The 16,220-nt window shown below is 37.3% G+C and overlaps 1 protein-coding gene across 2 annotated transcripts in view; it reads left to right on the top strand.

Moving 5' to 3' along the window:
• CPED1 (cadherin like and PC-esterase domain containing 1) overlaps nucleotides 1–16,220 on the top strand; it is a gene marked incomplete at its 5' end in the record, with an annotated part of 146,404 nt that overhangs the window by 72,336 nt on the left and 57,848 nt on the right. Inside the window, 4 exons of one of the 2 annotated variants that reach the window (XM_084291203.1) lie at nucleotides 1,662–1,729; nucleotides 2,067–2,111; nucleotides 3,974–4,160; nucleotides 5,982–6,150. In XM_084291203.1, the coding sequence (XP_084147329.1) occupies nucleotides 1,662–1,729; nucleotides 2,067–2,111; nucleotides 3,974–4,160; nucleotides 5,982–6,150 (469 nt within the window). The remainder of the gene's footprint in view (nucleotides 1–1,661; nucleotides 1,730–2,066; nucleotides 2,112–3,973; nucleotides 4,161–5,981; nucleotides 6,151–16,220) is intronic. The other variant, XM_084291204.1, reaches the window with a different exon arrangement.

Consider the following 16,220-nt stretch of genomic DNA (forward strand, 5'->3'; position numbering starts at 1 on the left):
TGACTGGGAGAAGCTTGGAGAATGGAAAACAATTAAAAAGCTAAGTCTTCAGCAGAAAATACAGTAATCTGAGTATCTTTCTGCAATACTGTTTCTAAATATTACATTTTGATATCTTGTTGTAATAGAATTATTATATGAATATAGAATATATTATATATTATTATATTATTATATAATATTATTATTACTATAGAATTATTATATGTCTCTTAGTATTGCCTAATGATAATCACAATCTTTTTACAGAATTGACACATAGAGGTCACACAGTTCCTTTAGGAGCTGGGGCCTTGCAGCAGTGATGGTTGTCATGCTCCTTTGGTGTGCTCTGGCTAAACCAAAGCCTAGCGTTTTCCTAGAGTTAAGACATCTTGTTTTCACTTTACAACAAGATTTGGAAAAAAATATAATACACTAAGTAACAGTGGAAAGGAAAAAAAATCTTATTTGAGAGGTGTTAGCCATTAACTCCTTGGCAAACAAAAAGAGGTATATAAATGACTTATAACTCAGAAAACAAACTCTCTAATAGTTTGTTAAGTGCTTCCTTTGAAGAAGGTCATGAATGCGCATGAAAAAGGGTGGTGTCTAGACAGTGCAAGATGTCAAAACTACGTGTTCATACACATACAGACACAAACATCTGCCAGGAGACTTTTTTTTTTTTTTCCCTTATCTCAGTGTGGTAATGCAGAAACCTCTGTTTTAGCATTTGACAGTTTACCTTTTACCATGATGGATTTTACTGTTGCTTTCAGCAGCTCTTACTGAAACATCAGTATCTGCTTGCATAGAACCTCACCACCTCCCTTGCCTGTCACAGACAGTGACCTCACATCTTTCAAAATTAAAACTGAATGGACAGTACCTGGGAAGAAACTGCTTTACGAGTACTTTTACAGGAAACACTGGAAGAAAAGCATCTGAAACCTTTAAGAAATGATACTGGATCTCTGTAAAGACCTTATCAGCCAGGGTCCAGTATATGGATTGGAAAGGCCTGCTGCTTTTCTTGTTCTATGCTCCCAAAATTTTATATGAAAGGGAAAATAAATGCAGAGTTAGCAAACTAGGAGCCACTAACATGCTAATGAATAGTTGCAAATGGCTTGTGTTTGTTTCCTTTTTTTTGCAGTACGAATTATATATATAATCTGGATGTTGGTCATGTGTTTGGCTGAATAAGCAAACAAAGCAAAACACATAGATATTCTTTTATATAAAGTCATGCTAACCTCAATACAGATATTCACCACGACACAAGCCTTCATTCTTATTTAATTATTTTTGAACAAAGTCTAACTTTAACCTCAAGAATATACAAGAAGCTGCATAAAACAGTTAAGAAAGATGGCACAGGTTATTTTATTCTTGGCGATATTCACTTTTCCCAGCAATTCAACTTTTTTTTTTTTTTAAATTTATTTCTGTTTTTATTTTTTTTCATGTTATTTACTATAATTTATTGTAGAATGTATGTTTTCTATCACATTCATTCAGGTAATATTGCTAATGCTGGGAACAGGAATCCAGACAATAAATCTTTCCATATTAACATACCATGTGCCATGGGTTGCCATATAGAAATTTCTGAAAAATTTTCCATGGATTTTCTTCCTTCCATTCATGTAGAAATATGTCTGCTATTGAATTGACAGGAATTCTTCTCAAGAAAATGCAAGACCTAAGCAAAACTTTCCTTTTAACCTGAGGAAGAATCATGAAGGTAAGGAATCAGAGTAAGATCTTTTATATACTGCATGTCTTTCCTATTTGTGCCACTTCTGACAATATATATAATTTAGATTACATTAGTTTGCATTCAAGCTGGGAGATCTTGGCTTACTACACACAAAAGAGCAATTTCTTCCTTATGTTCTTAAGTGTTCTGCTGAGATGATAAACAATGTTCATGAGCCTAAAGCAAAATCTGACACTGAAATAAATAAAAGTATACTGTATTTTCTATAATTAACAAAATAAGAGCTCTTTTTCCTATAGAATTGTGATCCAGGCATAAATTTAGAGCATAAAATTGTTAATTGTTTCTGTTTATCTTTCAGCATTGTTTTATTCCAGTAAGAATAAAGAAAGACAATGCAGTTATGGTAAGTCAAGGGCTTTCTAGACCACTAGGAAGGAAAAAGAGAGATTACTTGAATACATTTATTGCTTTTTTTGTTTCTTTTTTTTTTTTCTGTATAACCTTTCAGTGAATGGAGTATAATGGAGTATCTGTGGGCTGTTACATAATAAAGGAACATTTTAAAATAGTGTTTATAATCACTCAATGATTAGGCTGTAATGTTAAATAAGCCTCAAGCACAAAGTTAACATTTCTGTGCATGCTTATTAATGTGCATATTCCAGCACTCATTGATTCTTTGATGTGCTTCAGTAAGCTTTTGCCCCTTATTTCCAAGAACTTTAGCATACATCTGTTTTTGTGAAATAGCCTTTAAACTTGCATGAAATTGAATCAACCTTATATCAGGCCACTCTTCAGTCCAGAGATTTTAAAGACCTGCTTAAGAGAAGAAGAATTTTCCTAGGTACATGTTTGTAGTGCTGCTGTCTTTAGTGGGAGCAGTGCTTTCTGCCGCCTTCCTCATTGACATGTTGTCTCAGCAGTCATTTGATAAATATGAAATTGCTCTGCAGAGGAAAGGCTTTTCTACCCAATCAGCCTCATTTCCTCTCCATTATTGATTTTACCATGCTTCCAGGAACTCCTGTATCAGTCAGAGGCCAGAAATGCTGTTGGGCTGGCTGAGTCACATCACCATTCTGATTGCTTGCCATTTTATTTTGAAGATATCTAATTTTATTTTGAAAATTCCTCCTCAGTTCTAAGCTATTAGTGAGACAATCCTCTAGGTAATGCATACAGTATCTGGGGAGCTGTTTATGCTGACATATATTCAGTACTTATTTAATAATTTATGTCAACTTGTGAACCTCTATTCCCCTGCAAATCTATTCCAAATGCTGTTCTTTCACTGAAATAACTGATTCTACATTTTAATCTACACAAGACAGAACAGAACTTGCCCTGTTTAGTTTCCCAAGACTGATACTAAGGTAGAAAAGGCTCATGCAGAAATGCATCCTTTATGTTATGGCATTTTAAAAAGTGTTTTAAGCCACCAGATTTGTTCAGATATTATAGAGAGAGTCTCCTGGCTGGAGTAGTTTCTGAAATACTCAGTTTTAAACACATGCTAGAGAATATATGTGGAAAAAAATTTTGAATGTGTAATTGTTCTGTAAATCTTATTTCAATAGGTTGGATTAAAATATTTGTCATAAGTGAGTTGCCAGCAAATAATTATTCTCAGAAGTCATTTGGCAGACACTACAAAATAAAGGATACGTTTGAGCAAATAGGATCTGATTGTGGAGATTTCATACACAAGGAAGTAGTCGGAATTTTTGATTTAGGAATTTTAATAAATCATGCTTCTAGCTGTACTATAAATGACCCCATGGGTCTAGATATCTCCATGTGACTTTTCTTATGAACAGTAATAATACATCTATCATGTTTTGATTTTTATTGGCAATTACACATGTACATAAACCCTGTATACAGGCTGGTACTTAAGTAGGTTATGAATTTTGGCCTAACTTTCTTTGAGTTCCAGTTAACCAACTGGAGACGGGATCTCCCAGAACTAATCCTTGCATTCTAAAAGGCTTACTCAGACTTCAATTTTCTGGCTTTAACTAGTCATTGGGCATTGAATGATTAAAAGCCCTTCAGGGTCAGAAAATTTCTCTCAAGTGCCAATACAACATCCATTAAGACCTTGTAGCAGAATTATCAATCTCAGAGTGATCAGGTAGTAAAAATCTTATCACTGTGCATTTTATTAATCTGCCAGAAGTTGCATGTTACTTATAAATGTTCATACATTTCACAGGTTGTTTTTGTTTGTTTGTCTGTTTGTTTGATGCCTTCTTGGAACAGATAAAGATACCCTATCTCATATCAGGCAGATCTTCACCAGTCCACAGCTGGATTTGAACCCTCAGTTTAACCCAAAGATCAAGGAATACTACGCAGAAGTCCCATTTGACATGGTAACAGTGAAAATTGGAGCAGAACCTTCTAACTGTCAATGCCAAGTACACCTCGATGAGAAGAAAGGACCAAGGTATGCACAACAAAATATGCACATAAAAGGTAAAAGTGTTGTGAACATTGGAAATATATCAGAATATTACAGAATTGTTTTGTGCTTCCAAAAGCACTGAATACTTTGATGTTAGTCACAGGAAAGTCAAAGGGATTTCAACACTCTGATGTTTTTATCTATTTGTCAATGTCTTGAAGGCAATGCCAATATGTTGTCAAACCATAATTAGCCCTAGCTTTATGCAGTTCACAGTTACAAATGTCTCCCCAGCTTCTCTAGTCACAGTCCAGCTGTGGTGGGAACACAACATCCTTACACTGCACACAGAAGAACAGCAATGAATATGAGTTTTCATATTGAAGTCTCGATTTTGCACTGTGGTCTACACTACTGCTCTGCTGGGCTTGCTCATTCTGCCAGCAGTCTGCTTACATGGATCTACAGTCTGCTTAGGTGAGGTGGGACCAGAAGAGAAAATAAGTGTATTCATTCAACTTGATCCATGTTCAGCAGAATCACTTAGTAAGGTGTCATCATCAGGATGAGTCTCAGCTTATCCAGCCTTTTAGAGCAGTATAAAGCTGCAGGATAGGGCTGAGAGCAGTCATCAGTAAACATCTGGTTTGAGCAACGACCCATGATCAGCCATGGTCTTTAATTGCTACTGTGGTCCTTGGCACAGTTTTGGCTTTCCCAGCCATCCATCTCAAAAACAGCAGCGTGTGCTGGAGACTGTTCCCAGTAGGCATTTTGGGCCAAACCACCCTGCTTTTGGATGTTGGGAAGGCAAGAAGTGTTTTTTTATCTGTGCCAGATAGCTTAGAACTAAAGGACTGGCCTATGTACTTAGCCATTAGTAAAAGATTTCCATGTTGATCAGGGGACATTTAAAAGAGAGAGCAGGGACAGGGATTCACTTGAGAGAAAACACCCAAGCAATTACTAAGCTAGTTTTGCTTCATGGCATAAAGTGCCTGTGCAATTTTGACTGACTGTGAAGCAGACACTTTAACTTAGAATGTCTGCTAATAATCAGTCAACCAGTGCTGGTCTGTACAATTGATGATGACCTTATACCTAATATGCTTCCCGTATTTTCAATAAAAAAACAGTCTTTATTTATGATTGAAAAAGAAGCTCCCATAAAGTTCTGCTATGCAATTTTTAGCATTTTAATGTTAATACCTGTTACAGCTGTATAAGCAATATAATAAAAATCTGAAAGAAAGAAAAAAAAAGAAAAAAAAAGAAAAAAAAAGAGAGTTCTTCCTTGTAAAAGGAAAACAGAATAACTTTATGTCCTTTCCACTGATCATTAAAAGCTCTGCATGTGCAGGTTCTGTGTCTTTCAGCATTTCTTGTTTCACTGCAAAGGGAAGAAGAGCACAGTCAAGCTTTGTTCTTTTATGTCACACTGAACAGCTTGTCTGGGACTCCATCATGCTTGGCTAGTGAACAATTTCTATGTCTAGCTGACACTTCTAGTCTTGCTTGTCTCCCTGCTGACTTTACCACTGACTTGAACCTGCCAGGAATTATTGTCCTTAGTGCCTTCATTCACAGATTTCATGTCAAAATTGTTGCCACAGCTACTGCAGCTGTTTTCACTAAGTGTCACTGTCAGTATTTTATCTTGAAGAATTTAAAATTCTTTTTGCAAAACTTAATTTACACTTTTTTATTTTTATTGTTAGTGTAAAACCATATGTATTTTGTCAGAGAAAGAAAATTTTAGAAATAGAAGCCTCAAGGAACAAGTAAAGTTTAGCTGCCATATGCAACACAGTGTAAATCTTTGTTTCTTTAGTGTTAATTCCACTTCCCTGTTTTGCCTTGCAGTGTTGCTAACTACCCACTTGGCCTTGGATTGAACAAAGTCACAGTTCTTGTAACAGATGATTCGCAACCCAACCCTCAGGTTGTGAGCAGCTACAAAATCACAATTTATCGGGAGGACCGCCCTAGTCTGCCTTTGTTTGATGACTACATGATATGTGGTTTTGTGCAGGTATTGTCTCTCTTTTCTTTTACTACACAAATTAATATTGAGTTTATCTGCTTTCTGTGTAAACTAGGGTACATGGGCCTAAGCTAGTGTAATGTCAGCTCTGGTGAGATTAGAATCTGAGTTCTAAATGCTATAATTGTATGAAACACAATTTTTTACACAAATATTTACACAACTTTTGGGCTATAAAAAGTAATTCCAGCTTAACTACTTGTTACAGTTAGCCTGCATTTGAGAGCTCCAGGTCAATTAATCCTTACTTTGGTCAGCCAAAATCTTACCCATCAGAGAGCTCTTGTTAGTTTGTAGGAGAACAGTCTGTCAGTACCACACAGTGGGCAGACTGCTGTTTCTATAACTATCTGTGACACTGGAGCCATGGAAATTCTTTTACCAACAAAGATATCTATGATGTTGGCACATTTGTGTCACTGTTCAGGACAAATACTGCTATAAGATCTATGAATGAAAAGTTTTTATTCTAGAAGACTGATAGACACAATGGAAAAAAGAGAAACAAACAAACAAAAAAACGCTGATTATTCAAAAGGAAGGGATGATTGCTGCTTAGATCCCATTTATGCAAATACAAATTTGTGTATACAAATAAATTACTTCTAACAAATAACAACACTTAGAAAGCAATGGGTCTCTTGAAGGGAAAAAATGGTGAGAGTCTATCCCATAGGGCTTAGGAGGGGATTTTGGGGGACCTTGGGGAGCTTAAACTGAATTAGACACAAAACTGGAAGTAAGAAAATGAAAGGAAGTGAAGTTTTCAGTTACTGAAACTATGATAAAAAAATGAATTTTCATAAAATGGAAAACCCTGGACATAGGCTGGAGCAAAGCTGTTTGGATTCCAAAACTTGAGGACTAAAAGTTCATACTTGACACAGCGGATAAAGACAAGCCATTTAGTTCAAAGGAAGTAATATGATGAAATAATAAGCAAGGGCAGTGTTTTTAGCTGTGGGATTTTAGACTGAATAAAAGATTTTTTGGCTTAATTCTAAATATTAGAAGATCCAGGAAAACTATGTTTCATCACAGTTAATTCAGCAACAAGGAAGCAGGATTTTCAAAACTGCAGAGTTGAAGCTGTCATCCATTTTCATATCAGGTGTATAATCCGGTCTTTATTTATCTTTATTTATTTTGTGTATCAATATATCCCTTTTGTAAAATCTATTCTCCTTCTCCAGTTCCTTTCTATTACTACAGAAGACGTTACTGTAACCAGTAACCATTATTTTTTTTTAAACTTTATTTTTATTGTGAAGCACCGAAGCTTACAATATGAGCCAAAGAGATTATAAAAGTTGATAGCAAATTGTGTGTTAACAATAATTTTCTCAATCTGCAAATCAGAAATGTCAGGTAGAATATACACAGCAATCACAGCCTACTGACTACTGATCTGAATACCTGATTATGGTGAGTCTAGCACTCTACTCATTTGTAGACTCTTATTTTACACTCAGTTTACTAGCTCAAAAGGTCAAGGACCATTTTCTTCACACAGCACTAGATCTAGTAATCTAGTTGCTACAGTATTAAAACAATAATCAAAACATATAATATTTAAGATTTCTGTTAACATGCACACAATTAGCCTTACACCTTGGGTGTGAATTAGAATGAAAAAAAAAAAAAAGAATTTGAGTTATAATTATAATAGTTCCATTGGAAGGGACCTACAAAGATCATCAAGTCCAACTGCATGACCACTTCAGGGCTAACCAAAAATTAAACCATTTAATAAGGGCACTATCCAAATGGATCTTGAACAGTCACTAGGAAGCCTGTTCCTAGTGGAAGGGCTGTGTTTGACAACCCTCGCAGTAAAGAATTTATTCTTACTATCCAGTCTGAACATTCCCTGGCTCATTTCTGTGCCATTCCCATGTATCCTGTCATTGGTTATAAGGGAGAAGAGATCAGCACCTCCCTCTCGAATTCCCCTCCTGAAGAAGTTACAGAGTTATCATACAGAATGTATGTATATTATACAGAAGTTACAGAAGTTATCCCTCAGCCTCTTTTTCTTCAGACTAGACAACCCAAGCATCCTCAGCCTCCCCTCATAGGACATGCCTTCCTGCCCTTTTACCAGATTTGTTGCCCTCCTCTAGATGCATTCAAGTATCTTATTATCCTTTTTATATTGTGAAGTCCAGAACTGCACGCAATATTCAAGGTGAGGCTGCACCAACGCTGAACATAGAGGGAGAATCACCTCATTTGACTGGCTGGCTATGCTGTGTTTAATGCATCTGAAGATGTGTTTTGCCCCCTTTGCTGTTAGGGCACACTGCTGGCTTGTGTTGAGCCCGCTGTCAACCAGCACCCCCAGATCCCTTTCTGCAGGACTGCTGTCCACACACTTGTCTCCCAGTCTGTACCTGTGTACAGCACTGCTTTATCCCAGGTGCAGAACCCAGCATTCACCCTTGTTGAATTTCATGCCATTGCTGATTGTCCAATGCTCCAATGTATCTGGTCCCTCTGCAAGGCCTCTAGTCCCTTGACAGAGTCAACAGCAGCTCCCAGTTTAGGATCATCAGTGAACTTGCTGAGGACGCATTCATCTCCTGCAACCAGATCATTGATCAAAATGTTGAACAGGACTGGCCCTTGAACGGGGTCCTGGGGAATGCTACCAGCTAGATGCAGCCCCATCCCCTTTAAGCTCTGCCATTCAGCCAGTTCAACATCCATTGTAACATGTACTTGTTCATCTCACAGTTGGACAATTTGTCCAGAAGGATACTGTGAGTAGATGGTATCAAAGTCTTCACTAAAATCCAGAAAGATTACATCCACTGCCTTCCCTTCATCCACCCAAGCTGGAGATCTTATCGTAGAAGATCAAATTACTAAGACAGGACTTTCCCTTTGTGAACGTAGGTTGACTATGCCTGATAACAGCTTTGTTCTTTAAATGCCTTTCAACAGCACCTAGAATATATTCTCTATAACTTTTCTAGGTACTGAGACTAACAGATCCATAGTTTCCTAGTTCTCTTGTGTCTTCCTTGCAAATTGGTGTAACATTGGCTAGCTTCCAGGAGAGTAGCAGTAAACTGAGCTGGTGTTACATTAGTACGAAAACACAGTACCTGGGTAGATGTGAGGAAAGCCCCTCTTGTCACCCAGTTTGGAGCATGTATCTGGATGGAGAAATAGAAATTCAAGCTCTTACACATCCTCCCACACTGGAGTTTACACTGTTGTTAAAGTTTTATGATAGTATTTATGAGACTGAGTATGAATCTTTGAAGTACTGTCAAGGTAAAGAGATCTAGAATGATAAAAATGAAAAGTGTTTTAGAAGTTTCTTTTGATTGAGGTTGGTTTTCTGCTTATCTATGAGTAACTGCTCTCTAATTAAATATAATTGTTCAAAACTAAGGAGGACTTCAGGAGTTTAGAGTAAAAATGAGATGAAAAGCATTCTTGTGGTATCTAATGAGGTCTCTGAAGATACAGTGTAAGATTCTAAAAAAAAAAACAAAAAAAAAAAAACAAAAAAAAACTTTTTTTCAGATATGTTAAAGGCAAACTTATCAGAGAATGCATTTCAAAAACAAATGAAGGCTGGAGCTGTAGATAGAAATGACATTCTAAAACATTCAAAAGCCTACTTTTTTCCTTTTTCCTATTTGCTAGGACAGAATTTATTGCCTTTTACTTGAAGTGATTGTTTTTATCAATAGAAAGCTCATGTCTTAAATAGCATCATTACATTCTGCTTTTCATACCAGAGAACATTATGTGCTCTTGCAGGGTGGATTAATACACCCTTATCAGTGGCATGAGTGCTTGTTCTCTTAGTAACAAGACACCTGTTTTAGGAGCAAAAGGATAAATACAGCGTGAACTGATGGAGCCTCCTTTGGACACTTGACTAGGCACAACTGGGATCGCACATCAGGAGAGAAAGGTCACTGATAGTGATGTGGTCTTTCTCACAGAAGGCTTCAGTTAAAATTCTAATCCAGAGACTCTTTTTCCTGACTTTCTTTTTATGTTTAATCCCATTAGGATATTCAGGTTTCACTGCAAGCTGATACTATAAGGAAGGCTACAATAAAAAGACAGAGCGCGGGATGTTTCCAGTCTTCTAACGATTCTCATGCAGTTGAATAATCCTGGATTAATTTCAAAGCTATTGAGTTAAGAAGTGTGCTGTTCGAAGCCTTGCAGCCTCTAAAAGGACAAAAATACTGTCCTTTCTCCTTTTTGATAGTAGCTATAATATCCTCATTAAAACCAAATTAGTGGGGGATAAACTGTGGCATCACCATAGCACCTTTGGTGGTTTTGGTTCCCTTTCGTTTTGTGATCTGTATTCTGACAGTATTGCTTGGGCTGCAGCTAGAAAGGTTATTGGTTGGTGCTTTACCTTAATTTTGTGGAATTGTTGATAGTATTCAAAGTAAGTGTCCATTTCATTATGTCCTGTGAAGCTGTGACACCAAGATAGGCAGAATACAAAGTGAGCAGGAAAAGCAGGGAGCTCTTAAGGCAGGGTTTTCAATATTACCCTAAAGTGAAAGATCCCAGAGCTACTGACATGCTGTCATAAAGGACAGACAATTTTTTTTCTTTCTTGCAGTGCCTCTTTAAAATTAAAATGGATTCAACTATGCCTCACTTGAAATGTGTGAATGCTACCTCTTTCATTGTTACTCTTTGCATAGCTGGAGTTATGGATAATAACATATAATATGCTTGGGGAACCTTGTTTGACACTGTAACCCCTTGTACTTGCAGTGTCTTGCTGCCACTTGTTATTTGTGTGTCTGTGTGTGTTTCAGTAATACAGTCTCTAATTTGGTTTTGCATTTCCATTATGAGCAATGGATAGTTAACATTATATTTTCTAGCCATAGTGTGTATCATCCCCTTTGTCTGTGCATTTGCATAAAACTTGAAAAAGTACCTTCCAGAGTCAGTCCAGTAGAGTGTGTTTTACAGATGCTCAGCCTCTTCTACACCTTTCTCAGGTCTGAGAGAAAGAAGATACAGGAGAGCAGCCTTAAAATCTTTCCTGATTTTTTATAGGAAAACACCTTATTCTGAAGTACTATTAACTTTTATATGCTCATAGAAACTTTCATTATATTCCCTTCCTAGAGTACAGAGAGCGTAAGAAGTCCAACAGAGCTGATACAAGATGCGTACATAGGATTGTTGACTGTGTACCAAATTGCTGTAATAGAGGTGGCAACAAGATGCCAGCAACAAGATAATGATTTCTTTTATGTAAGGTGTGGGAATGTTTTCAGATTGAGCTACAAGTTTTTTTAGCTCAAGTTAGAGATCTCCTGAGAGAAAAAAAAAAAAAAAAGTTTTTACTTAATTTTTGACTGCCCTATTACAGTTAAAATGCTTTTCATACCAGATAGTATATGTAAAAATTGTGTCAACTATTGTGTCAACATGAACTCTTTTCTTAGTGCTTTTATACAAAGATTTCAAAGAACCAAAGAACCTTGTAGTTATTAAATAATGTCCATAAAAGAAAAAAGAAAAAAAGAAAAAAAGAAGCTTGGGAGAGAAACAAAGAACTTTGTTTAGGACAGGCTTGAAACACATTAGTCTCTTATTTATTTCCTCTTGGCTGCATTACATTCAGTGTGACCATCATTACAAACCACACGTATCTTCTGTCCTTAGTTCATGCCATATGCAGACTTTTAGGTTTTGCAGCAGCCAACCTTCTTAAAGTTCTGGGTTCATCTTGCTTGAAGACACACAGAAAGTGCATCTCTGGAACTGAGAATACAACCTAATCATATCAACAGATTGTATCTTATTTGCAAAAGTAGTTTACTTCCCCTTCAAAGAATAAAACAATGTCCATTATATGTGCCGTCATGCCTTTCATTCTTTAGTTTTCTCAGATCTAGAAGCCAGTGAGGATTTTTTTTCTGATATTCTTAATTTATTTTTCTCAACAGAAATACCCCAAACTTAAAAAAAATAAAAATAGAGTCCACAGTTTTACTTTTGCTTATTTTTCTAAAGCTTCCTAATTGTGTTAGAAAATATAAAGAAAATCATATGCTTTCTTCAAAAGAATACCTTCTGATTAAATAGTAACATCCTATTAAAAGAAAATTATTAGCATAACTGTTAATCTAGAGTTTTTAGCTGTCATGGAGTCTAGAATGGTAACTGTGATTTCATGGAGGGATTGGCTGGGACAAGCAAAAATCCCACGCATTCTTAGAACTGAAATACTCAGGTCTCTACTTTAAATTTTCATCATAAATACTGGCGAGAGCACGGTATGACAGTCATCTTTTCCAAGAGCAATGCCAACTTAAGCATCTCTCTCCTTGCCTGCAGCTATGCATGAACCAGATGGGAGACCTTCTTTTTTTCTTTTCATTTTTTAATGGGCTATTTTCTAGGATAAGGTTCCCAGTCTTTCTGTACTAGCATAATGGAAGAGATAGGTGAACGAATGAGCAATTGGGTTGAGAAGAGTGGCAGTGAGTGCTGCTAAAGTCAGCTTTTGCTTTATTTGTGTGATGTGAAAGAAATTCACACCGACATTGGGTTGAAAGCTCCTGTGAGTGAGAAGTTATAGCTGTACAGAGAAAACCAGAGAGATGACTTTAAATAAACAAGAGTTTCATGTCCAGACATTGCAGATGTGATTTGCTGGTAAAAACACACTATACACTAGAAGTACACTTGCATTGCTATTAATCTATTAAATAAAGCATAAATACTTCGTGTGTGTATACCTAAAGCCATTCACTAGGAAACATAAAGCAGTGCTCCTATAACCCAGAGGAGCAAATATGTAGCAAACAATGCATTGTTAAACCGGAGTCAAAAGCCACAAAATTATTAAAGAACTAATACAAAGAGAATGGCATAAAAGGAAAGGTTATATCTTCAGCTGCTGTATAACAGTTTGGTTCAATTAACTTCAGGGGAGCGATTTCAAGTTATTTTGATGGCGTATCTGTCCTGACAGAAACATATAGCTAAATTTTGTTCCATTAGGTATTCTGGGCAATATTAGTGAGTGAATTCACTTGCATAACAGCTGCTGAAATAGTAAGTTATTTTCCTAAATATTCATAGTCAGACGACAGCTCACCAAAGCTTAATAACTATTTGAAGCATTTTAAAGTATGTAAAGATAAAGGATGGATAATCTCCCCTTGCTATAAGCAGAAGGTGAAGCCTTAGAAGCATCTAAATCTAACACAACTTGTAGTTCCTAAAATTGTTTTTATGAGCATATGAAGGGTGGTGGTGTAAATAATAAATACAATGAGCTTATTTTCAAGTTGAGAGTTAATTTCTGTGTGTACCAGAACAAAATAGTTTTTTTAATCAGCATATTCTGGCTCTGTCAACATCTATACCATTAGAAAGAGAAAGCTTGCCACATTTTCTTAATTATGAAAAAGACTTTTGTGATGATTTAAAACATTGCTTTGTAGATGAGTCAGAGGAACAGCTAACCATTATGATGGATCTCCTCTACATTTATGCTGTTCTGTGCTGAACTTGTTTTGGATCTCAGGATCAGGCGTGTTGGTGTCAGGCTGGTATCTTGGTCAGTGGGCAATATCTACTGCTTTAAAAGAAGGTCTGGAAAGCTCAACAGAGCATAGATCTGTCTCTTTGGGGAAATTAATGTAATACTGTTGGTTTGTTTTCTGGAAATCAAATGCTCACTTCCTTCACCTACATAGTTACTTCATACATAGTCTGCACCACTATCTACTAGTCATGGGTTCTTGCAATCACTTTTCACTGTCAGATGTTTGCTGGGCTCTGAACAAATGTGAGAAGAACCAGCAAAAGAAATGGTAGCTGTCTATTTAGGTGTCTTTTTCTCTAAAGATGGAATGAAAATTTACTTTACAACTTTGTCCTGTCTGTGCCTGACTAGGACCATCATCATAGTCTCCAGCATTTTGGGGATGCCACATTACAGAGCCCATACTTGGAGACTAAGTAGAGTTTGGGCCCAGTTGCCCAGAGAAAAGCATATAATCTTCTAGTTTAACGCATTTTGCTTACATTCCTATTTCTATATTAGTTGCCCTTATTCTTCTCTATGTAGCTAAGTTTCCTGTTTAACCTGTGACAAAAGATTAATACCAGATACCCTCCAGGAAACTTGTCCAGCAGTATCAGTCAGAGAATGGAGAGAGCGGATGTTTCCATGCAGCAGCTACATTTGTCATGATCACGATGGATTGAACACAGGAAATGATGTGTTACACAGATCACTGAGGGACAACTTGCCAGCAGTGCTTTCAGACAAGCCACATGAATGTTGATTCAGTGATTCAACAATTTGGAGCCAGTAATGACCAAGATGACACCATCAATCTTATTTCATTTATGATCATTAACTAGAAGTATTAAGTTGCTACAGTAATTAGCTCCTTAAGAGATACTATTGTTTGGGCGGCTTTCAGCCTTCATTTTTCCTATGTTCCCTTTTGTTGTGCAGCAGTCTGGTAGTTAAGAGCTTCTTAAATCAGCAGTGATCTCACTTCCCATCAATATTGATTTTAACAACGCCAGCCAGTGTTGTTTGCAGCACCTTCTACCTCAGAAACAGAAGATTTAACATCTTCTCACCTTCTTTTCCGTCTTCTGCATGTTTGCAGTTTAACACAATACTGTGTTAAGAACATCCCGCCATTGTAGGCACTAATTTAGGTGAATGCTGACTTGAGGGCTATTTTGCTATTATGCTGCCATAGAGGAATGTCACTAATATATTATTATGGGAGAAACAAAACTGTCACCTGACAGAGCAATTCCATTCTCTTGTGCGTTCAGGCTGTTCTCCCCCTTCATACAATTATCTATGTCATCCAGCGGGCATGCATGATACATTAAAGATACAGAAGATTAAAATCTTCCCAGGAACCGTCTGAATAGACACTCATAACTGCATGAGTAAAATTTTAGGGAGTTGAATTATGACCAGTATGATTGCAACTGGTGAGCAAGATCCCACCGGTGCTGGTGGGGTGTGTGATTGGATGTTGCAGCCAGAGGGATGCCTTGCAATATCTGCTCCCTAGGGTGTTGCAGAATGGGGGGATGCCAAGGCAGGCACAGTGTTATAGAAACAGATACTGTAGATACAGAAATATATGAGCCCATAAAGGAATGCTAGTGCAGACTGGAGTAGACCCAGGGTTTTTTGATTCCCTGCCTTTAACCACAGGATTTAAATTTCTTTTTAAATAATAGCAATGAACCGTTGTGGGTGAATGTGAAAGGAGACAGGCAACAGTAAATGCTGGGTAGGGAATTCAGCTCCTGGGAGAGTACTGTTTCTGGAAATGCTGATCAGAAAAGCTGTTTTTATATAATTCTTGTTAGCTATAGCATTTTTGTTTGTTTTAAGTTATCAGGCAAGCATCCCACATATTTGGAATTGGTTTTATTTTATAATCCTGTTTTGCTCTTAATTTGGATGATTTTGGTATAACATGGGCCCAGAAACACCATTGGAATCAATTACATTTTTCTAGAGAGCTGGTAGCAGTAATTTTTTCACAATGCTCCATGTAATACAGACTTCTCTATGTTTATTTCTCTTTCCTGTCCCGCCCCTCAATGGTGATTACTCCATGCATTTCAGCATTGTGGCCCAGCTAGGGCAGGAGATGTGGTGGCCTGATAGCCAGAGCCCTGGTGGATGGAAAAGAAGGAGCCGCATGTTTGAATTGCCCCAGCTTAAGGCATCCTAAAGTCTGAGTGCTTAGGGGGAATCCTAACCCAGCCTGACTAACAACAGAAAGGTCTTTTCCTTCTGCCCCAGGCCTACAGTAGAGCACTGCTGAAGTTAGACCCTGAGCAGACAGAGGAAGCTCCAAGCATGCAGGCCTGAGCCTTGAGACGCACCCTGTGTAATGTGCTGATTATTGGCTGGCTCTGAGCGCCTTCCTCCTCAGTGTCTGGGAGCACTGAGTCACATTTTGTGAAGGCACCTCAGATCTCTGGAGAGAAGCAGAGGATTCACCTGGAGACTCTCAGGGACACTTTACTAGCTGTTGTTTTCC

This window comes from Netta rufina (genome assembly GCF_964035555.1).
Source record: "Netta rufina genome assembly, chromosome: 1".
Taxonomy (NCBI): Eukaryota; Metazoa; Chordata; class Aves; order Anseriformes; family Anatidae; genus Netta; species Netta rufina.